The sequence below is a fragment of the Heterocephalus glaber genome, unplaced genomic scaffold (assembly GCF_053883595.1).
Source record: "Heterocephalus glaber isolate CG9 unplaced genomic scaffold, H.glaber_assembly_v1.0 deba00001461, whole genome shotgun sequence".
In the NCBI taxonomy this organism is placed as follows: domain Eukaryota; kingdom Metazoa; phylum Chordata; class Mammalia; order Rodentia; family Bathyergidae; genus Heterocephalus; species Heterocephalus glaber.
The window spans coordinates 2,904,530-2,929,752 of NW_028258308.1; the positions used below are offsets into that span (position 1 = coordinate 2,904,530).

Genomic DNA, 25,223 nt, shown 5'->3' on the forward strand with positions numbered 1-25,223 from the left:
TCCAATCAGTCTTATGTTATTGTTCTTTGCATCATCTAGCAGCTGCTGTATTGATTTCTCATGGTCCCTTACAATTTTAAAGCAAATTTTCTTTTCCTGGTCACTAATTGCAATCTTTTCTTCTATATCTGAAATTCTGTCCTCACATTGGCTCATTCTGCTTGTAGACTTGCAATGGGGTTTTTAATCTCCTGGAAATCTGTTTGCATCTGTTTTATGGATTCCATTTGTTTCCTATGTTGGGATTCCATCATATTCCTCAGCTCCTCTCTAGATTTGTTAATCTTGTCTTTCACTATGAGCACAATCTCTGCTGTTATCTGAGAAATTATTTCTGATTTCATTTTTTCCAGATCCTCTTTTGTTGCCAGTTCAGGGAGTCCAGGTGGTTGAGTATCAGAGTGTTCCATCTCATTTCCCTTTGGGATTGCTGTAGGTGATCTGGAAGTCTGGTTTTGAGACTTGTTTACATGTCTCCTCATTTGATGGGGGGGGGGGCTGGTGGTGCTGCCGGAGCCCTCATGGTTCACCTCCTGTGTGCTGGCGGGGGTGGTATGGCGGCCCAGAAGCCTCCCCTTGTGCGCTGGAATTGGCTCACCTCCTGTGTCTCTATTTTTCTTTTAGATATTGCAGTTTATTCAATGATTTTGTTGAATCTGAATTTTTTCTGATTGATGGAGATTCATTACTTATCACATGTATATGTGAGAAATTTTTACAGCCAGGGCAGAATCTCCATTTCTTCTACCTGGTTGAACATTATCTCATGGATCTTATTAATAAAGGAGGACAATTTACCACAGTTTTCTTCCAGGTAACATGACAATTGAGTTTATTTTTACGATTTCAGGACTAAAAGAAATTCTTGAAATTATTTTATAAGTATGTTTCCATTATTATAAAGTAAAATATATCTTGAAAAATGGAGAAATTTTAAAGGGAAAAAGAGAAAAAAATTACCTGAATTCACATTATTCAGCAAAGACCAAACCAGTTTATTTGGTTTTTATTTTCAATGAAAGATCTTTATTGCAAGGATACATTGAATTGTCCAGGTGGGTGGAAAATTTCAGTAGTGGCCAATTTTTTCTCTGGGTTCTAGTTTTTCATCTCTGAGAACTAATTCTGTTTTTAAAACTCAACAATAAATTTACTTGAGCATAAAATAAAGTATATTTGAGTCCAGGCAATTTCAACAACCCTGTTTTGCATTTATTTGCTCAGCAGTAAATATCTGCAAGAGAATACCACATTTGCTTTTCTAATTATGAATATAAGTAATAAACTTCCAACAATTTCAAATACAGATATATATAACCCCTGCTACTCTTTCCTAATCCTACTCTGAAAGGTAACTAATATGCTATTCAAAGGCTTTGGTATGGATCTATTTAATCATTTTGCATTCCACATTATTGTTATATTCTGAATACTGCTGACAGCTTGCCAGCAATGTTTTGAAAAAACAGCCAGCTTTCTGGTCTGATGTTTACGATCCAGCTGGCCCCACACATTGCTTCGCTCTGCTGAGATAAACCTGCAGAGCTGAAGGAAGGTGTTGCTGACCTGGAGCAGTCCTCTAGGACAAAGAGAGTCACCTCTGCTGCCCAGCAGCGATGATTTCTATCCACCCTTGCTTTTACACACTTTCTGTCCATTTTCTCTTTGAAATGAGATTATAGAGGAAAAGAATTAGTGAATGGGAAGGGAAAGTATGGTAAACCCTGAGTGTTATGTGTTTGCAGACAGGGGATACAAGTTTTTAAATCCAAATCGTGATTTACAGAAAACAGTTGAAAAATGGTGGTCAAAGTTTAAAGGTCTATTCCTTGCTATATGACACAGCAAAACTGTGTTGGGTTTTAGTCCTTAAATTCCTTAATGATGTCTTAACCAAGAAACTTTTTAAATAACATAGTTTTCCATATCCACCTCACAGGATGCTGAGTACACGTATTTCAGCTCTCCTGAACTTCTTCCTTTGAGAACTGCTTTAATTCTTCATCTTCAGAAAAATACCAGCATTAATGTTTGTACTCAATTTACTGGATGCTTATCAAAGGAGTGGAAAATGTTCTTGGATGAGAATTACCCGTATTTCCTGATAGTTGCAGACGAAGGTCTAAACCCTCTGCAAACCCAACTTTTCAACTTTTTAATCATTCAGTGTTGGTCAGAGAGGGTCAATGTTGTGCTTTTCTCTGGGCAAACATCTGATATTCTTCGACTTTATGCATACTTTCTGGCAAGTGTATGCAAGAACCAGAATTTCTTCATGGAGGTAATTTATGAAAGACAGTGTTCTAGAATTTTTTTTTTTTTAAATTACTCTGTTTTGTTTTGACCTTTTATATAGGAATTATCAAAGGTTTAACTGAGGGACAGAGAAATTTGATAATAACAATAAATGTAATAAATAACAGCAATAGCTGAAATGTACTATTTATTTAATATTTATTGTTACACAGTAGTGCTTGATATTTCTCTTGAATGATTTTTGTTTTACTTTCACAATAATACCATAGGGCCAATATTAGTATCACCTAAATTTTAGAGGTGAGAAAATAGATATTTGAATAAATAGTCTGCTGATCACCAATACCAAGTGGGTACTAGAACATGGATCTGAAGACACACAGCCCCTACATTCTTGACCACTGTGTAGTATACTGCCTCCAACTTAGAGATGGCCAAAGATGCATTAACGCAACTGTGAAATGAGCTCACCACGGTGTCCTTTAATAAATGGCACAGTGGAGCCAGGTCAGTGAGGTAGGCAGAACACTGAGAAGTTTCTTTCTTAATAGTAACTCATTAGTAGGAGAATTTTTCAAGTTCTTAGTAATTTAATTCCATGCTCTTATTATTTTTCTGTGTTGGTATATTTGTGAACTAAGCTGTTGAAATTTTTGAAGTAAAAATTGCATATCAACTTCATAAATAAATCTAGTTTCCATGTATTTTCACTACTTGCAGTGAATTCTAAATATTAAGATTATTCTACATTTCATCAAAATATATCTGGGTCAATTAATGTTTGTCACTCTTTGAGAATTGCACAATACCTTTAGTGTATTTGGAGACAACCAGATGATTATTATGAAATAATAAAATAGTTTGCTTTGTTTTAATTAGCATTCCTATCATTAAATTGTTTCTCATTCTGCTTGGCTGCTATAAGAAGGATTAGTCCTGGAATTCACTTTTACATTGAGAAGTATTATCATCACTGAGTTCATTTTATCTTGTTAGGGTAACTTCTTGATCTCAGTTTTAAGAGCATCTCACAAACATCCTGCCCATTTTCTCCTAAAGAATAATTTTTCTTAAGTGGAGGATTTCAGTTTTAGTAAAATAATGTACTTCTGATTTAGTTGAACATTCACCTTAAAGAGGTTTCATTAATCAATTTCAGGTCTATCGGAAATCGAATTAAAATGCAATGATATGCATTTTATTAATCTGTTTGTGTACTACTTGAAAACAACTAAAAATGTTGATAATGACTGTTGGTGTGATAGGTACCTATAGGAACTTTATGCTATTAATGTGTATGTTTGAAATTCATCACAATACAGTACATTGCTTTTTGGGGGAATGTTGCAATGTTGTAGAATTAGATAGTTGATGACTTGATGGATTTACTAAGAGCCATTGAATTGTATAATTAAAATAAGTGATTTATATATTATTTTATTTATACCTTTGTGAAACTTAAAATATAAGACTCACTATATACCTAGCAGAGATAAAATAGGCTGTCTGGCAGTCTTTAAAAAGATTGCTGAATATCTGCAATTACATTAGTATAATTTTTTAAATATAGGAATATATTGTAATGATTACATCTTAAGTGTCTGATTTTCTATGTTTGGAAGGAACTTAACTGTCAATTTATCTGACTTTTAGCTTTTTGGTTTTTTTTTTTTTTTACAGAATGAAAATGAGATTAGAAATGCTTATAAAATGCTGCTTAAAAAATTGAGAGAATATAGAGCATTAGAATCATCATCTCTTTTGAAAAATTTAGCATCAAAACATATGATGGAAGAGGTAATGATATCTTAAAAAGAATGCTTTTGTTTGATATTTTTTAATTATAGAAAAGTTTCAAAAATAGTTTATAGTTGCTATTATTTCTTTCCCAGTTTCCTCTGATGTTATTTTCTTATGTAACCATGATGCATTTGTCAAAACCAGAAAATTACCATAGGTGTGGTACTCTTAACTCCAGGTCACATCTTATTTGAATTTCACTTATTTTGCCACTAATGTCCCTTTTTATTTTTTGGTTTTTAGTTTCCTCCAGCCTGAAATGGTTCTGTCTTCTTTTGTCATTCATGACCTTGATTTTTTGAAGCATATTGATATTTATATAAAAATATACTTCAGTTTGGGCTGGTCTGATGTTCTGTACTGATTGGAATTAGGTTATGGACTTTTAGCACAAATACCATTGAATTAACCCTGCATGCTCTGTGCATGGTAGCAAAGAACCATCATTAGATGGTTCTATCTTCACTCTGGTCAGTCTGAAACTTCAAATGCTTTCTTCCTTATAAACTTATTATCTTCACTATGCAATAAATATCTTGGGGGAGATGCTTAGTGATTATCCAAATTCTGTTTATTCTTAAGTCTTTGCTAATTAATTTTAGTATTCATCAGTGGATCTTGTCTGCAATAGTTATTATTAACGTTTTTGCCTAATGATTATTTTCTATTTAACTCTTTACTTTCTCATATATTAAATGGAATCCTGTCATAAAGAGGAGCTATCTTAGTTGTGCCATTTATTTACTTATTTAGTTTTTTATTTATCCCTTTACGGACTAATGAGTATTTGATTTATAAACTAACATCCAGTATTGTAATAATTTTGTTGCTCACAGTGTTCCAGGTTTGAGCCTTAGAGAATCCTTTATGTTGGCACTTGTGTTCCCCTACTAGCCTCCTTTTTTGAGCACTCTTACTTTTTGAAATCCCAAGATGTTTTGGTCTCATCTTGTGTTTTTTGGATTTTGAGTAATTGTTAGTTTTCTGTATTCTTTTGGGTCATAATATCCAACACCCACAATTTCAAAGAGGAACTATCTAGTCTGTTCATGGGTTCAGTCCATGAACAGTTGACTCCAAGATAGAGACCATGAAAGATGGGGGTGGGAGAACAAAGGTTCTGCTGAGAAGGCAACCAGGGGATGAGTGGCAGAGTAGGAGGGGTAAGGGACCAGACCGAGACCCTAAGGCCAGACCTCCATGACCCACTCAGACACCTCCAGAGGTATGCTTCACCCATCCTTGCGGGGCAACTTAAAGTTTTTGGAAATTGATTTACAGATAACTCTGTGATGAACATTTTGGTGCATAAATATTGGTGCATAGTTTGGACTATGCACTTATACTAGATCCTTAGAACTTCCTAGAACTTGATACTCAAAATGAATCAACATATTTAATGATAATTATGTGTTGTCATGGTTTGTGTTTAAATGTCCCCCCAAAGCCATATGCAGATGAGGTAGGACTTTCTTTTTCAGAGGTAGTTGAGTCTGGAATGTGGGATACTGGGGTTAAGGGTGTGTGATTACTAAATCAGTACACACAAGTAATTAGTTTGGCACCACCCTAATCCTGGTAGTTTGAATAAGATTAAAAGGGCAAAAAGATGCTGTTAAACTCTCTTGTTACCTTTGCTACTGTGTGCAAGCAATATTGTTTTTGCTCTGTGTTGCGTCCCAGCCTCGGAGCCAGCCGATTATAGACTGAAGCCTCTAGGAACTATAAGCCAAATAAACCCTTTCTGCTTTAACTTTGGGTGCCAGGTATTTTGTCTCAGCAGAGAGTAAAGTAATTAACACATATATATTGTCAAATAGCTTTGCATTTAAGTCTGTATATATTTATGCTCTGATTAGCAAAGTATAAAAGAAATGATACACCATATGTTTTTAATTCTGTGAATTATCACTAAAAATACTTTAATTTGAAAGTCAAAATATGCTAATTTTTAAAATAATTTTAAATAGGTTGAATATTTTTCTGTTTTAATAATATTTGCATTTCTTTAGCGCATTATAGTGTTATTTAAGTGTTGGGCATTTTCTTACTGATTTATACAAGCTCTTTACCTACTTATATTTTAATGGTTTCATTGAATAATTATAATTTTATCTACTCATACATATCCATCTTTTCCATATGATTTCTTCTAGAAAGATCATTTATGAATAAAAATACTTTTCTAAATAGCAATAAATTGTGTTACAATTTTCTTACATAACAGGCATGTGAGACTATATGTCTGCTCCAACAACTCTGGCCAAATGGATCTGACATTCGACGTGTCCTTTGTGTCACTTCATGCTCAATGGCTTTGGGAATGTACCATCACTTCTTAGAAAGCAGAGAGAAGGCCATCTCTGAAAAGACAACAAACAACAAAAAGGTGTAACTATCACAACTTTACTGGGAAACATTCTGTTCATTTTCCACATTTTATTAACTTTTATCTAACATTTTCTCTATTTGATACTAACTTTAATCCTCACTTATAATTTCAACAATAAGAAAAACACAATTTTATTTTATTTTATTTTATTTTGTGCAGTACTAGAGATTGAGTTTAGGACATTGTGCATGCTAAAGAAGCTAGAATTTATATCGTCCCATTTTGCGAAATATATCCACTTCTTTACACCTTTTGTCACTGGGCCTGTTTTTCAGATACATTGCCATCCAGGTGTTCTCCTCCATTACTGTCCAGTATCAGTTTTCAAATATGATGCCTTGGACATAACAGAACTTTAACGTGTGGATCCGTTCTTGCGGAGTCCTCTGAGATTGTAACTTTAGAGCTGCTTGATCAGCTCAAGTGAAGTTTGGCTTAAGTAAAAATCCTGAGAAATATCTTAAGGGGTATTAAACTGAATGTTTCCTTTCTACTTTATCCTAAATATGTAGAAATGCTGAAAATCATTGTTGCAAAAATGTAGAATGAAGAAAATGTCAGAATCCCAACAGGGCAAAGCGTGGCTGTTGGCTGTTGTGGTTCTGCATGCTTATTATGCAGTTTCATAGCCTGCTACTCCCTGGCTCATCTATCTATTTTGTTTAGGTGAACAGTGATTACTTAACCCTGCAGGATGTGGAAGATCTGTGCAAACTGCATTGTCTCAGTGTGGTTTTTCTACTACACATACCTCTGTCTCAGCGAGCTTGCTCTAGAGTCTTCACTTCCCATTGGGTTGAAGACACTCAGATGTTCTTTAAAATGGTGAGTATAATCTTTACTGCTTTAGTGTTTTGTGTCAACTGTGTGATATGCAAGATCCACTAGCCTTCAAAACAGATTGATATGGGAACAGTGCTAGCCCTTTGGGAATTTAAGAGGTTAATGACGTAAATCAATCAGTTGACTAATTCCAACAACTAGGTTTGCTACTAATAACAAACAGCATTTTATATATATATATATATATATATATATATACACATACATACATACATATATATGTATATATAACCTAAGGAAAAAATTTATTTTTCTTTCCTTAAATCTCTGTCAGGTTTTTATGTCATCAACTATAGGACAACATTGGTGACATTGAAGAAATCAGTGTCACATGTCATTATTGTTGTCCATTATAAATGATAGTGAGTACAAATTTGGAGTCTTAGGAAAATAGAAAGCAAAGTCCAAATAAATACTTCCAGAGGCCCAGCACTCAAATCATCATTGGCAGCTGTTAATTGTTTGGTTTATTTCTTCAGTCTAAATACCTAGATTTTCCTGTTGTTCCTCATGTTATAAATACACATGTGTTTTCTTCAAATAAACATGTGTTTTGTTTTATTCTGCACCTTTTTTACCATCATTATTAGTGGCTACTATCTTTTAGTGGAAGTATCATTTTTCTTTCATGGAATGTAAAAAAAGAAAACTTTGATTGTATTATAAATGTTCTTATTCTTTTAACAGTGATAAAATATACCTTTATCCACTTTTTTGAGTCAGAGGGTAGTAAAATAAAGTTATTGCTAAAGTAGGTATCAGGCAAACAGAAAGGTGCTTCAGAAATCCAGTTACCTTTGAATTTATTTAAACTAAGAGGAAAAGGCCATAATGTTTTCATGAAACACATACTTGGTTCTTTAACAATTGTGACAAACAGCAGAAAGAATTAAAGACTGCTACACTTGTGATCCATACAAAACATCAACATTTTGGGTTGTACATAATTAAAGAAATACCTCACTTTCAAAATACTGTAATAGCCAATACATAGAGGCATGCCTTAGGTGGGCATAGGAATGCAGTTTAGAAAAGAAAAACAAATCACACTGGAACTACACAATTTCTTTAAAATCACCAAGCAAGAAAAGCAACATCGAACTTTCATACTGATTTTACACAACTTCTACACAGTAACTTGACTTAAATCCAAGAGCAAAAGTTAAGACTCTCCTTCTCTATTTTTGGTAAACAATTGTATGGTAAACTTAGATGACTTTTCCCCCTGGATTTTACCTGGGAGTGGCCTGTTTTATATTTTATTTAAAAGAGGGCAGGTTTGGCACTTTTATACTGATGTCACCAATGTTAATAATCCTTGGGAATCTCAAGAAGATTCATATTCTTTACATCTGATACAGCACAGCGTAAGCCAGCCTCAGATTTCTCGAGTTTATTTTGTGCGTTAATTTGTGTAACAATTTCAATCATGTTGGTGTCCAATACCACCCCCCATCACCATTTCTGCAAGAATAATGTGAATCTTGTCTACATGGAAAATTAAATCCAGTTCACAGACATTTTCAAAGCATTTGTCTAATGTTTCCATGAACACTTGAATTAAATCTAAAATGCCAAGTTCACTTTCTGAAGAATCCACACAGAATTCAAAATGTCGTGTTGCATAATGTCTATAAATCAGTTTGTTGTCAGATCCTTCAATTAACAATCCTCCTTCTAGGAAATTACAAACATTTTCATCTCTCTTAGATAGCAAATAGAAAGTCTCCCTCATGATTTGTTGTTGTGTATCTTCACTGTAGGGCCAGTAGAACTTGGAGAGCCTGGGCTGACAATGGTTGTTGAAAATGAGGATCGCCTTGATCATGGCTGGGCCAGGCCGACCTGGTGGGCGCTGGGGCCTGGGCGGGGGCAGGCAGGAGAGACTCGCCTTGGGATCTAGAGGTCCTTCCCACCTGCCCCCTCCTGCAAGCACGCAGCCCCCCAATTGCAGGGTGGGGCCTGAGGGGCGAGCCTGCATGTTCTTATTCTTTTTAAATGCAAGCCTTTCCTTTTAATTTGAGGTCTTTGATTTTAGTTTGATATCCAGAAATGGTATTAAGTAAACTAATTGACATGGACTTTAAAAAAAGAAAAAAAAGAATCTTGGCACACATAATCAAAATGTCCAAGGAAGGCGTTTTTTAAAAAATCAGTCAGGGAGCCAGTCCATGCTTACCTAGTGCATGTATGTTGTGCTAATCTGGAAGACAGAGTGAGAAAGAGACACATTTATCCACCCCATCCTAACACTAGCATAGAGCTATATTTTGCAGAGAAGGGAAATAATAAATTTTAACAATTACTATGATGGAGAAATTAACAGTATTATTAGACTCTAATAATAAAAAATTCAATCCAGTATTCAGTGTTTTTTTCTCAATAATTGAAGTGACCAAAATCCTGAAGGCTAAATAAGAGTTAGCTGCATGAAAAAAGAATACAAAGTAGATTTAGAGAAAAAAAATAGCACATGTGATTATCCTGAGGAAGTCATAACCAAGGAAGAGTGATCTTCCTACTGTAAGAGGAATGAAAAGAATATGGGGGATTGATTAAGCCAGAAAAGGGACAAATCATGTAGGATCCTGTTGTCCTGTTAAGAGACAGATGTATAACATGATCATAAGCGTACTGAGAAAACACTGAATGGTTTCAAGCAGAAGAACGGCACTTTAACTTTTAAAAATCTCCCTGGCTTGCCAAGCAGTGTATTGTAGAGAAAACACAGTGGGATTTGCAGAAATGAAGTGATTATTGCCTCAGTCAGGTAAATGTTGATGGTGAGAGAGACTAAGGAAATGACCCCTGACATTCATTCTCCATTCAAGGACCTGGGTGTGTGGTTGTGCAGAATAGTGGGCAGTGACTTGTGACAGCCACACTGAGCAGTGGGCACCCTTTTCTCACTGCAGTGAGGATGCCACTGCATAAATGCCCCTGTCAAAGTCTGGCATGGGAGGTGTGGAGATTGATGGAGTGAGGTGATCTGAGTTTGACTAAGGTGGAATTGAGTTGGACAGTTTTGCTTGGTAGTGCTTAGAAGATATTTACTTTATTAGCTTACTGGGCCTGTAGGGTTGGGAGCTGAAAGTAAGGTATAGAAAATCACATTTATTGAATATCTGACTGCATTTGTGTACACTTGTAACTGTGCTAATGAATGGTGTAAGTAGTTCTGTGATGCACTAAATATTAAATGTGGTGAACACCATACCATAGATGTTCTACTGATGGTTTGGTGAGAAAATCTATCCTCTACTTGAAATCCCACTGGGGAAATTTCCTAGAGGCATTTTGATAGGGCATCAATAGGCAACAGACTATGGTTCATTAAAAGAGGATAGGATGATTTAATGTCTAGCTATTTAATTCATTTCAGATATTTTAATATAAGTAATTTCAGGTTAATATATTAAGCCTAGTTTTACATGTTGTAAATTAAAATAAAGCATTATAGCATCAATATTATTATGCTATGATTTTTGTTGTGAATTTTATTTCTCAAAAATATGTAATTTTCCTTTTCAAGTTTACCTAGGTTAAATTATATGTACACAATCATGGAATAATAATAGTTGTGTTGAATTATAGATTTAAATGAGTTCTCTCTGTGTATAATTGTAATTTATGAAGAGTTTTCTACATAGTGTTTTTAACGCACAAGGAAGAATTACATAAAAGGACATTATAAAAGTCTTTATAAATTTTGAAATTTTTTCAGTTGGCCCTGTGGGACATTCCTTGTTATTTATGCTGGTTGGAAGCATTAGTCTTTAAGAAGGCTGGCATTCAAAACAATAAGCACAGCTAGTATTTATTAATTCTGTATTTGCTTCTGGGAATACTGCCCCTACTTCATTTAGACATATCAGCAGTCCTGTTATGCCCTCATTTTACAAATGAAAAGCTTGGCCTTGGGAAGCTGAAGTGGCCCACTGGCACAGCTAACACATGACCCAGCTGTGTTGTGACTTCTGCTCTGTCCGGCTGGTTTTCCATGGACAGCACCCTTCCTGCCTTTCTCTTACTCCACGCTTGAGTTTTGGAAGCATCCTGTAGCTTGAAACGTAACGTCTGGTAGCCTCTGAATATTTCACTATAAAGGATGTGGTTAGTAACTGCACAACTCATAGAAAGGACAGATCCGGGAAAGTTATTTTGAATCCTGACACACAGAGACCACAGGAGAGACACTTCTTATACAAAGTGAATAAACTGAGACACAGTTGCTGTCCTGCTTTCCCATGCTACTCTTTACTCAGTGAAGTGATGGGAAAGAGCTCAGGAAAAACATCCTATGTAACAGTGATTCTCAGAGTGTGATTTCTGAACAGTACCAGCAAAATGTGGAGACTTCTTAGAATTTTAAATTCTTGGGCCTCACCCCAGACTTCCTGAATCAGAAGCCTGGGAATCTGTGTTTCATTTAACAACCTTTCCAGGTGAAGCTTATGCTGAAGTTTAAGTGCAACCATTCTATGACTCTGTGACACTCTCTTTAGTGACTCATTTGTAGAGATAAAACTGCAGCAGAGTTAGAAGGTTCCTGCTTGTTTGATTTTCACAACTTTGTGATGAACTTTGGGCAGCCTCTCTGACTCACCTGTTTGCAGCCAGCCTGTGAAATGCAGTAGGCAATAGATACAAATGGACAGTGAGCTCTTGGAATGTGAGTACTCTGGATTGAGGTGTGCCATACATTTAAAGAAAATAATTTAGTATGAAAAACATGTAAACTATCTAAAGTTAAAGACCTTCTAAATTTACAGACCCACTCTGTTAGTATATTTGTATTTATTACATATTGAAATAATAATATTACTAAAATTAACTATTAAAATTAATTTCAGTTTTAAAAATGTGCCATCTAACAAATTAAAAATAACAGCTAGCTCATTCACACTACTGAATTTGGACAATGGTAGGTTAAAGCTCCATATCAATAATGATAAATATATTGTTCACAATTTAAGAACAGCTGTGTTTTGTTTTGAAGGGCGTGTGGGGCAGAAAAGTCTCAGTCTCCTCTCTCAATTTAACTTCCTTCGCAGACAACATCACAGAATGAAGCCCTGGCTAGGCTCCTGCTCCTGTCTGTTCTACTCTGACAGGAGTGAAGGTCACGAGGACATTCTGCCTGGGTGCAGTGGGAACAAGGCTTCCCACTCATGAACGTGTGTGGGAAAACTTGTGTAGCTGAATAAGAATCTCTAAGTTTGAAGAATTCAGCAGCTTTTATATCTCTGGATGGTTGTTTTCCATATGCTCCCTGTTTTTAAAAAATTGTTCTTTAATTTTGAATTTTTATTAGTACATGTCTGCAGTTCATAATAATTGCATTCAGTTTTGGGAACTGGTACATGTACATCACACATTTGAATTATTTTTTCTCTTCCCAACACTCCCCTCTTATTTTGGCAGCATCAGATTCATTTTTTTTATCTTATAGGTCATTATGGAGTTAATTGTCATATATACAGATTAATAACCAGAGTTATAGGCAAAAAAACCCCACATAAATACATAAGACAAACTAAATTAAGGTACACTGCAAATTGGATCACATCAAAGTAACAATCTACACAGCAAAGGAAACCATCAATTGAGTGAAGAAACAATCTACAGAATAGGAAATTGTTTTTTGCCAGATACTCCACAGAAAAAGAAATAATATCTAGAACATATAAAGAACTAAAAAAAATTTTTGACCTCTCCAATTTAAAGACATAATAAAAAAATGGGCATCTGAAATGAATAGGCACTATCAAGATGAAGAAATACAGATGGCCAATAAATACATGAAACACATTCAACATCACAGCCATTCGAGAAATGCAAACTAAAATAACACTGAGAGAGTCCACCTCACTCCAGAAGTAATGGCTATCATAAAGAAATCAACCAACAGCAAATGCTGTCAAGGCTGTGGAAAGAAAGGAAACTTCTTCATCATTAGTGGGAGTGTAACTGAAAAAACCACTGTGGAAATCAGTATGGAAATTACTCAAAAAACTAAAACTAGAAACTCCATTTGACCCAAATATTTCTCCTCCCAAAAGAGTTGAAGACCTAATGTCACAGGGATGTATGTATACTCAGGTTTATAGCAACACAATTCATTATACCTAAATTTTGAAAACAGCCTATATCTCCATCAACAGATGAATGGATAAATAAAATGTATTTACACACCATGGAATACTACTGTGCTGTAAAGAAGGATAAACTTGACTCAATTGTAGGAAAATGGATGCACCTTGAGACTATGATGCCAAATGAAGTAACTTAGACATATAAACTTAAATATAACATGATTTCCCTTATATGTAAAACTCAATATGTAAATAAACTGTGAAATAAAAGGCATACAGTTGGCAAAAAGAGATAAAAAATATGCAATTTTTTGGGAAGTACAATTGGAGACATTGACTCTTAAAGAAAAGAGGCAAATCTGAAAGCAGAAGTGCTTCTGTAGCTTCAAAACTGCCTCTGTGGATCGCAGTGTGAGGAGAAAAAATAATTTAGAGTCATTTACAGATTTCCCTGATTCAGGATAAAGCACTATACAGAATTCATGTTTTTCTTCAGTTTTGATTGCATTTCTTGTTTTAATATTCTAAGGAATAAAGTTTCATCATTATCCAGCCTAAATTATATTAATAAGAATTAGAACAGACCTGCTCATTTGCTCTTTGGTTTGAATATAGAAATACATAAAGTCATTCTGTATTTTATTGCTAGTATGAAAATGTTATTTTTTTTTTCCAGAAAAAGTGGTGTGAATATTTCATCCTGTGTAATACAAATGTTTTGGAATTTTGGAATCTGAATTTAATTCATCTTTCTGACTTAAGTGATGAGCCTTTGTTGAAGAATATCACTTTGTATTATGAAAATGAAAATGTGAAAGGTATGACCTTACTATATAATAATTATTATACTTTAAACCAGAGATAAGCAATCTAAAAGATCTGTAAGTTTAAAATAATTTTCATATACTTAGATATAGCAATTCTTTTTTTTAATATTTGTTCATTTATATATGTAATTTTTACTTAGTTGCAATCAGAATGAATATTGTATTTCAAAATATTATTTTCTTAATATTATTCCTAAAGAATTTTTGGAAAAACTGATATTTCCAGATAATTTTAACATCAATTTTTTGATTTGTGTGCATACATAATATTTCTCCATAAAATTTCTCTAATGAAAGTAACCATTTCACTCCTATTATTTAGGAAATTTTAATTTTTTTCAAAAGTAAAGCATGTAGGGCTGGGGATTTACCTCAGTGGCACCGCACCTGTCTTGCAACCCCAAGGTGCTAAGTTCAATTCCCAGTACCACACACACACAAAAAAAACCATATATATATGACATATATATGTAATTTGTTTTGCTTTTTTAAATTTTTTCTTAGAATATTTCCTCTGCCACTTTCCTGGTTTTTTTGCTTTTTTTTAATAATTGAAGAAAAACAAAACATTTTCAGAGAGATACAACTGTTATTAATGGTTCTCTGACATTTAGAACATTTCCTAATTGTCTAGCATTGGAATGAATTGGCTATATGTAAATTTATTATTCTTTACTAATTTTCCATCTCAAAAATCACAGTTTTTATTTAGTTTTATTGTTCATAACATTACATATGGCATAATATATTTATTATCTTAAAGAACAAATTATTCTCCATCTGTTATTATTATAGTTACAATTTTAATCCCTAGTTATCAAACAAAAATCAAGTTTATCTTTAAAGTCTACCATTTTCATTTAGGTCCGGTGTGGAAAACATTGAAAATTTCACTATGTAACATGTATTTCAGAGCTCTATGAATTGAATCAAAATGTGTGCTTTTATGTTTGTGTAAATATCTCTTAATACTAGGTAATTTTTTTTCTTTTGGTACCGGGGATTGAACTCCGGTCCTTGCACTTGAGAGGCAGGCAGCGGAACCACTGAGCTAAATCTCCCGCCCAATACTAGGTAATTTTAATTGTTTTATAGGTCTACATTTGAACTTGGGAAATGCCATTATGAAAGATTATGAACATCTCTGGGAGACTGTGTCAAAGTTGGTAAGAAAGTTCAATGTGGGAAAGGCATTTCCTGTGAGAACAACCGAACTTCAGTTTCTTGAAAAGAATCCATCAACAATCAAAGGTAATAGATTCCTAATCTAATTTGAAATAAAAGCATTATTCCTCTAAATGTTTTTAAGAGACAACTAATTCAATATTCAAATATAAATAATTTTCTTATGCTGTGTGTTTTGATAATTGTCATACCCTTGGAGTGGTGTGCTATGACTGTAATTTGAAGATTTATGTTTTGCTCATAATCAATATTGCCATTGTTTTTCCCTTAAACCAATATGTATATGTGGCACATATACATATATACATATATATTCACATATATTCATATTTTCACACACATTAATATATTCATATGTATACACTCGTAAGTATACAGTGGTATCTCAGTTCATGAACTTAATTCATGCCACAATTCTGATCACAAACCGAATCAGAGGAGAATGAATCAAATTTTCCCATAAGATCAAGATCGAATCTAACCACTGAATTTGATTGGGTGGTGTGAGTCTTTATTCCTGGCACTCAAGAGGCTGGGGATCGCTTGAACCCCCCCCCCCAGAGAGCAAACTGTGCAACATAATGAGATGGTTTGCAAATAAAAATAAACTAAAAAACAGAATATTTTAGGGGGAGCAAGGAATGAAGAAGGAGCAGCCCTTTGTGACAGTCAGGGCCCAGGCCATTGCTGCCCTGGGAGCATTTGCTCTGTCAGTGCTTCAGAGTCCTGGGTCCCAGCTTCCCTGGGAGGGGACAAGAGAGAAGGCCAGGAGGGAGGGGCTGCTGTAACTGACATCTCCACACAAAGCCAGGATTCTTGGAGCAAACCTTGAAGGCTAGATCTCTCAGGACCTGCTTTTCAGCAGAGGAAGGTGACAAACAAATCTCACCGGGCCTGGAACAAAATGAAATACTCTGATAATTTGGGGTTTCAGTTTAAACTGTTAGTAAGGTCAAAGCAACTCTGAGCTAGAAATTTAATCTAAAGGGATACAAGGGATTTGCAAGTTCTTGTGAGGAACAAGTTATAAAACTTTGTTTTACAGAGTTTTCTGTTAAATATGAATACAAATACAGATTTATAAAAAAATGAGAAACTAAGTCATAAGAGAATTGTAAGCTACCATATTGGAACTCCTAAGTACAATATTTTGGATTTTGTAATTATCATAACTATTACATATATATTACGTTTGTGTTAAAATATTTAGAAAATTAAACATGAATTCTAAGAATGAGACAATAAGTAGAGACTTTTAAAGTGCCATTCACATTTTAAAATAATCAAACTTGGAAAAGTCAAATAGAAAGAAGAAGCAGCAAGATATATCATGTACAGGTACAAATTCCCTATGATGCACATTATCATTATGTATCTAAAGTGTACCAATAAAGTAAAAAAGCAAAACAAACTTTAAACAAAATTATGAACTTTTAAAAAGCAAATTGTAAAATAAAAAATAAAAATATTGTTAATGAATAGGATAGAAAGCTAATTGGATATTGGTAAAAGGAGAATTTATAAACTTGAAACAGATGGAAAGAATTGCTCAGAAATGATAAAAATCATTATGCTATGATAGATAAATGAGAGACAGAAAGAAAAATATTGTGCAATACCACTTAAAGATGCAATCTGAAAAAATAATCGATACATGCAAACAAAGAACATAGAGTACAACGTTATCTGTGATGTGGGCAGGTATGTTGCAGGATGAGAATATGTAGGCAAAGGGTAACAAATTTTCAGGTGTGTAGAGTGATAAACATAGACTGCTACTGTGTACATGAGGCCTGCAGTTAAAATGTTAAATATTGCACTGTATACTATTAAGTTGGAAAAAGTATAGATTTTAGTCATTCAGCACAAAATCAAAGAAATAAAGAAAAATAAGATTGGTAATAATATGAGATTATGATGTAGTGCCTGAAATGCTAGCTGAGACACTCAAAATCTTTTTATATAATTATAGTTAATCTCAAAGGAGAACCAGGCCTTAAATATATACAATAAAAATTTAATAACACAGAAACAAAAATGTGAAGAAATATGAAGGATAGGAAGTAGTCTAACCTTTGATTGTTTTTGGAGATTCAGAAGGATAGAATGAGCTAATATGGGTTGGGTAAATTTCAAAGAAATAAAGACTGGACATTCACCTGCATTGATAAAAGATCAGAATTTAAACACTCAAGATGTGTTATGAATCCCAATGTGATAAATTAAACACATATACACTCACAAATACATCTAGCAGACAAAATATGGTGAAATTGCAGAATTCCAAAAATAAAGAAATAAGTTAAAAGAACCAAACTTCCAAAGGAACAAAAATTAGACTAATAATGGACTTCCCTGACAGAGACCCCTGTAGTCAGGTTCCAGTACCCACCTGCCCAGTATATGATGTAAGCCTGAGGAAAAAAATACACTAGAAGACAGAACTAAGAGAGAGAAAGCAGGGTGCCAGGATGACCAATGCCAATGTAACTGACAAAGGTGCTGGCCAGGGCCAGGCACTGACTTTTATTGACAATTGGGGTAAAGGCAATGTGTGGTTTCTATGGAAATTAATGTAAACAAGGCTCATAAAGGACAAGACAAAGCATTCTCTAATTAGGAACGGAATGGACAAAATATGTGGTTGTAATTAGAACATTGTCCTTCTAGTCTGAAGATTTTAGTCGTGGGAATGGAATTTGGGTGTGTTACTCTGACCTTGGCATGTAGGCTTCACCCAGACTCACTTCTATAAACAAGCCAGTTGTGGGGTTAACTCTTCACAGACTGCTTTGGGCATAATGAATATTATGGTCCTCTGCACTTCCCAATAGTAATAATAAATGTCAGTGTATGATAGAAGTAAATATAATTCATAGTCATATAAATAAAAATGGAGTAATATGTAATCTGCATCTTCAGAAAAATATAACTTGATTTATTCATCAACACTTACCCACTGAAAATATGCCTGTATGATGAATTTCGAGAAGAACAATATGATCCAGAAGAAACATGAGAAGAAAGCTGTGGGGAACTTAGGTTGTATTGGTAGAAGGATATTTTTCAGAAATGTGGGGAAGAACATATATATTCTTTCCTTTCATCTAAATGTGTTCTATCAGACAAAAACCATTGAATTTATGTAGTTTATTGATCCCAAGAAGATCCAATAAGGGAATGTTAGCGCAGAACTGGAAGTATGTAAGACATAGTGACGAATAAGTTTGCGCTGTGGGCAACTACAGGTAAATTTCCCTGAGAAACTTGAGTGTACAAGTTGCCTTGGAGGTGTCTTATTGAAAAGCAAGATGGCTGAGATATTTATCATCCAACTCCTGTCATGATGTTGGAAGAGGATTGCCCTTAACATTTCTACCCTGGTTCACATGGGCATGTGCAGAAGAGTACTAGGCAAGGTTTCAGGGGCTTACAAGAGGAAGATGTTAGGACAAACACAGTCCCGCTGAACACTGCCAGGACAGCAGACAGAGCAGTTGCAGTTTACCTGAAGTTGTGAACCAGACATTGAATCAAAACTCATTCACTAACCCATTTCAGTATTATCAGACACATCCTATCTATCTATCTATCTATCTATCTATCTATCTATCTATCTATCTATCTATCTATGTATCTATCCATCCACTGTGCATGTGACTGTGTGTGGGGGTTTGTAAAATCAGAGAACCCAAGGAGTACTGTAATGGTAACAAATAATTTCTTTGCCACTTTTATTTTTCCCTACTTTTTCATGTTCATGAAGGTCTGTGTGTGTGTGTATTATCTTTTTGAGTGACACTCGATTTTAAAAGTTCTTTTTTCACAACAGAGAATAACAAAAGAAATAAACGTTTGATTTTCTTTTTATGCAGTGCTGGGAGATTGAACCAAGGGCCTTCCAACTGAGTTATTCCCCACTCCTATTTTAATTTTTATTTTGAGACAGTCTTGCTGAGTTGATAAGTTGTACAAACTGGACCTAAAATTCTGATTCTCCTGCCTTAGCCTCCTAGAGTGCTGGGATTATGGGTATACACAATCAAACTCTGCTAAGAAATAAACATTTGAAAATAAGGAGCAGAAGTATATATGTATCTATTCATCAATTCCTCCACCCATTTGTGTTCCAAAATGTTTAAATATGGGAAATAGTTTTATGGGAAGGGCTAGAATTTATAAATGTAAAGAAAAACATTTTTAACATGAAGTTTCCAGAAAAGGTTATATAAAATTCCTGTACGAAAAATTTACATTTGACCTTATCTTAATGTTTTGTTTACAGAAAGCTCCAAGGAAAAAATGCCTACTTTAGGTTTTATTCCAATGTCATCTCAAATGGTTGATAAATTTGTTGGAGACATTTTGAAAGATTTACCTTTTCTAAGGAGGTAATGAGCTAAAAATATACTTGAATAAATGTTTATATGGGATCAATGAGTTATTTATTAAGGATTGTTTGAAATGCAGCAGATTAGAGTACATTAATGTAATATATATTTGTAATACATAATGAATTTAACGTCCAAAATGTCAATGCCCTTTGAGTAAACTGGGTATACATCTGTAGGATTTTAACCTTATTGTAAACTACCCCAGTTACATGTTTCTAATTAGTTAATTAATAGTGAATGTTTATTGATGTTGTTAGGACAGTTAGAGATGTCAGACGGTTTAGGCTTCTTGAGCCGTAATAAACTCTTCTTTGGGTTCTACCACCCACGTTGTATCCCAGAAGGAGGAAGGGAGATATGGACTTCAAAATTATTATTATTAAATGAAATCTGTGCTGTGTTGTATGAGGAAACATATGCAATGTACAACGTGCATTTCTCACTCACAGTGATGATCCTATTGTAACGTCGCTGGTTAAACAGAAGGAGTTCGATGAGCTCGTGCACTGGCATTCTCACAGACCCCTTAGTGACGATTATGATCGGACTAAAAGCAACTTTGCTGGTGAGTTCTGAGACTTAGTCTATTTTATTGTCTGCCTTCTATTTTTAGACAAAAATGATCGCATTTTCAGCCAGAAATTAAATATTTTAAATAAGAATGGTGTGCAAGATACCTTGATGTACATTAGGAAAGACAATAAAGAAAATACCCACTTTGTTCATACGTAGGTTCAGAGTTGGAAGCACACAAATATGGCCCCTGTCTCCATAAGAGCTAGGCCCTGGAAATTCTTATCAGCCTGCTTATGTCAATGTGTCAGAATCCTACAAGATGTGAGGTGCTATGGTAGATTATCTATTCACGACTTTCTAAGTGGTTCAGCTTGGTATGTTTAGATTCAGACAGAGAAATAAACCAGCATAGTTACTCATGCAGATGAGTATTGTACATTTTTGGAGGGTGTGGGAGTAAGTCAGACCTTGATTGTTGGTCCTTCCTGTGCCATTGGGTTTTTCCCAAGGTGCCAAACTCATGTTTTACATTCAGAGTAACAACTTTTTCTACTCATTGATGTGAAAAGTCAGTATAGCTTAGATTATTTTCTTCTTGATTCTGCCTGTACCTTTTCCTAAATCTAATTTTTAGTTCATATGACAGAAGTAATGCCCAGAATCTGTTAATTTTTGTAGTACCCCAAATTTTGGTTTTGGATATAGGCCATGAGAAATATTTTGTTACCTTTACCCTTTAAGTAAGATATGAAATTATTCTACACTCAAGAAATGGTCTGAATTAAGATTCCCTCGGGCCAGGGATTTAGCTCAGTGGTTCTGGCGCCTGCCTCAAAAGCGCAAGGTCCCAAGTTTGATCCCTGGTACCAAAAAAAAAAAAGATTCCCTGATAACAAAAGTAATCAAGTTAAAATAGTGTTCCATACTACAAAGCAAAGTACACGTTAGTGTGGGATAATGTGAAGGATTAGTAGTGATGCTGTTGAAAAATACAGTCATGTTGCATTTTAAATCTTTTCTTTTTCAGGAAAGTCTGAGAACCCTCGTGTTCATAGAAGCTTGCAAAAATATCATTGTTTTCAGCGCTTTTATGGAAATTCATTAGACCCAGTCCCTTCAAAGCTCATTGTGACCCAAGGTATAAAGCAGCAGAAGAATTTTAATGAGGCCAAGAGGGAAAAGGCACATGTAAGGTTCTAGAATTTCTACCTAATGTTTAGTTAACTTTTCATAAGTTACTATTTGTTCAACCCTTTGGTAATTTCTTTCTACTTGAGTTCTTTCTTCTTATAATGACTACTTGTTATCTTACTTACTTGGCAAGAATGTCTAACCTGTATGTAAAAAGTAGGATGTGGCCCTCTACCACAATAACATATGCATTAATTGGCAATGAATGCAATGCATTAAGTGACAAAAGTCTCAGATTTAGAAATGTTGAAGTAATACTAAAAATACAGTTATTTACTAGTGAATGATATTAAAAATCTTTTTCATATATGTAGTAAATGTTGATATCAAGGCTAATCTGCTTTTGGGGGGCTTGAATCATATATTTAACTTCACTTTTCCAAAAAGTTTTTATATAATTAGTGAATCCAACTCCTTGTTTCCTCATTTTCCTTTTCCTTCTTGGAATGCCATTTTTCAAACCAAAGGATTCAAAGATAGAATGCTAGAAGTAAATAATGGAAATTTATTTATTTATTATTTATTTAAAAACAAAATTTTTATTAGTATATGTAAATAGTGCATAATGTTTATATTCCTCACACACAGTTGATGCGTGCACATGACACACCTTAATTTTTTTTTTCATCCCTTCTCTCTCCTTTTTCTCCCCCTCCCTCCACCTCTTGGTCTTCTTATTATAGAAAGGTCTACTTCCCTACTTAGATTTCTTATATAAGAGAAACCATGCAATAGTTAAGCTTGAGTGTCTGATTTATTTTACTTAATATTATTGTCTTTGGGTACATCCATTTTAATTTGCATTTCTCTAATGGCCTGTGATGTTTTCATGTATTAATTGGCCATTTATATTTCCTTGTTGAAGCATCTACTCATTTCATTTGCCCTTTTTTGATTGAGTCTTTTATTGTGAGGGTATAATTATTTATAGGATTTCTTTGTTTTTGTTTTGTTTTCTTTTCTTTTTTGAGGCAAGAGTCTTGCTACGTATTTCAGGCTGGCCTTGAATCCTTGACAGTATGTACCGCAGTCTGGCCTCAAACTCATGGTGGTCATCCTGCCTCAGCCTCCCAAGTGCTAAAATTATAGGCATGTAACACCAAGCCTGACTTGATTTCTATATATACTCTAGATATTAATCCTCTACCTAAGGAAGATCTGGAAAGAATTTTTTCCCATTCTGAGGAGTTTGTTTCCCTACTCTGCTTGTTTTGATGTGCAGAAACTTTTAAATTTAATATGATCCTTTGTTGATTTTTCCTGTTATTTCTTATGCAATTGGAGTTCTATTCAGAAAATCCTCACCTAGCTCTGGTTTTATCCATTTTATCTTAGAGCAGGTTAAATGTTTCTGTTTGAATATTTAGTTTTTCAATTCATTTTGATTTTAATTTATTACATCATGAGAGGAATGTGTCTATATTCAATATTCTGCATGTGGATAGTCAATTTATCCAGCACCATTTATTAAAGAGGCTATCTTTTTTCCAATGTATGTTTTTGGCCCTCTTGTGAAAAATCAAACAGTTGAATGTGTTTGGAGTTGTTTCTGTATCCTCTATTCTGTTCCACTGATATCATATCTGTTTTTGTGCCAGTACCATGCTGTTTTTATCACTGAAATTTATAGTATAGCTTCAAATCTGAAAATGTGATGCCATGGCCAGAGATTCAGCTCAGTGGCACCATGCCTGCCTTGCAAGTGCAAGGTCTTGAGTTTGATCCCTGGTACCTGAAAAGAAAGAAAGAAAGAAAGAAAGAAAGAAAGAAAGAAAGAAAGAAAGAACTGGTGCTCTTCCTTTTGCTCTTGGTACCTTGGAGTGTTTTCGCTATTCTATGTTTGTCTTGATTCCCATGAATTTTGAAATTGTTTCCTCCAGTGCAGTGATGAATGCTGTGGTATTTTTATTGAGAGTCCATTAAATCTGCTTGTCAATATTGGAAGTAAGGCCATTTTGACTATATTGGTTTGGGCTATCCAGGAAAAGGGATATCTTTTCATTTGCTGATGTTCTCTTCAATTTCCTTCTTCAGAATACTTTGGTTTTCATTGTAGAGGTCTTTCACTTCTTTGGTTAGGTTAATTTCTAAGTATTTAATTTTTCTTGGTGCTACTGTGGGGGCTATTTTTTCCTAATTTCTCAGTGGATTCATGGTATGCAGGAATGCTATGGAATTTGGGGAAGTTGACTCTGCATCCAGCTACATTGCTGAATTTGCTTATTAGTTCTATGCATCTTTTGGTTGATTTCTTTTGGATATCTATGTATGACAATGAGGTCATCTGCAAATAATGATAGGTTGATTTCTTTCTTTCCTATATATATCCCTTTTATTTCTTTTCCTTGCCTAATTGCTCTTGCCAATGTTTCAGTACTATGTTGGAAACTCATTTCTTTTAGGGTTTGAAACACTTTACTCCAAGTTCCTGGCCTTTAAGGTTTGTGTTGAGAAGACTGCTCTAATTGTAATGAGTTTACCTCTAAAAGTTACTCATTGGTTTTCTGTAACTGCTTTTAAGGTTGTATTCTCTCATTGGACTTCCAGGATTTTGACTATGGTGTTTTGTGGGGAGGTTTGTTTGGTTTTTTGTTTTTTGGCTACTTGGGGTTCCATATGCCTCACTTATCTATATCTATATCTATATTTCTTTCTCTTATTTGTAATGTTTTCTGCTATTATTTCAGTAAACATGTTTTTTAAAAACTATCATTTGTGCTGTATTCTGTTTTTTCACTAATTTCAATTAATCTTAAATTAGTCTTCTTTGAGTGATCTAGAAGTTGTTGTATCCATTTTTCATGGCCCTTATTTTTAAGGTATCTCTGATTAATTTATCACCAAAAATAGCCCTGTCTTCTACTTCTGACACTCTATGTTCATGGCGGTCACTTCTGATGTCCATACTTTGGACAGAATTTTTAATCATCTGTATTTCTATTTGGAACCTTTTTATGGACTCTAATTTTTTTTCTATCCTGGTCATTCATATTTTGCATCATTTTTTAGTTTTGCTAGCTTGTTTTTAGCATTTTTTGAACATTTGATGAACATTTTATTTATTTGTCCCATTATCTGTTTGTTAATACCTTCTCTGTGTTTGTCAAGAGCCTTATTGATCTATTTTGTTATCTTCTTTTCTATCCTGACAAATTATTTGTCTATGTGGCTTTTGGCTTCCTCCTCTTCAGTGCTTCATGCATAAGCTTTTGGTTAGGCATTTTGTTGCCTTGTCCTTACATATTTTTATTTCTTGAGGATTTTTTTGTTTGTTTAATTTTGTATTGAGGCTTGTGAGCTGATTATACTGGCGAGCTTTGTTGCTAAGATGGAGAACTCTTTAGTTGATATCTACTTTTAGTGGTGACCTCTGTGTATGCCGAACTATTGGCCTTGTCTCTATCCCAGGGTCCAACTATCTCTGAGTACTTGCAGAGGTACTTGCAGTGTTTTTGGACTAGTGCTCAGCTTTCCTGGCATGGGCCACAGTATTGTTAATAATCCCAAGGCAACCCAGATATTGGAGTCCCAAGAAAACCAATTAATAGCAACAACTGTGTCACCTTGCTATACTAATAAAATCAGCAGCAATAATAGTGTCAAACACAAACTGGATATTGACAAACCCTAAGGATCAATAATGTACCACCCTTAATCATAAAAAAGAGATCTATAACTATAGTATGATCACTAACATAACCCAGATATTGACTTACAATTGATA

General features: G+C 34.4%; 1 protein-coding gene and 1 pseudogene across 1 annotated transcript in view; one reads left to right on the plus strand and one right to left on the minus strand.

Annotated features, from left to right (window-relative positions):
- LOC101719867 (putative ATP-dependent RNA helicase DDX60) overlaps nucleotides 1-25,223 on the plus strand; it is a 109,298-nt gene that overhangs the window by 7,367 nt on the left and 76,708 nt on the right. Inside the window, 10 exon segments of the mRNA XM_087216998.1 lie at nucleotides 625-814; nucleotides 1,940-2,281; nucleotides 3,937-4,053; nucleotides 6,284-6,445; nucleotides 7,115-7,273; nucleotides 14,063-14,204; nucleotides 15,309-15,464; nucleotides 19,684-19,789; nucleotides 20,242-20,357; nucleotides 21,336-21,496. Coding sequence (XP_087073124.1) covers nucleotides 625-814; nucleotides 1,940-2,281; nucleotides 3,937-4,053; nucleotides 6,284-6,445; nucleotides 7,115-7,273; nucleotides 14,063-14,204; nucleotides 15,309-15,464; nucleotides 19,684-19,789; nucleotides 20,242-20,357; nucleotides 21,336-21,496 — 1,651 coding nt within the window.
- LOC101719166 (AP-3 complex subunit sigma-1 pseudogene) lies at nucleotides 8,494-9,119 on the minus strand (annotated as a pseudogene).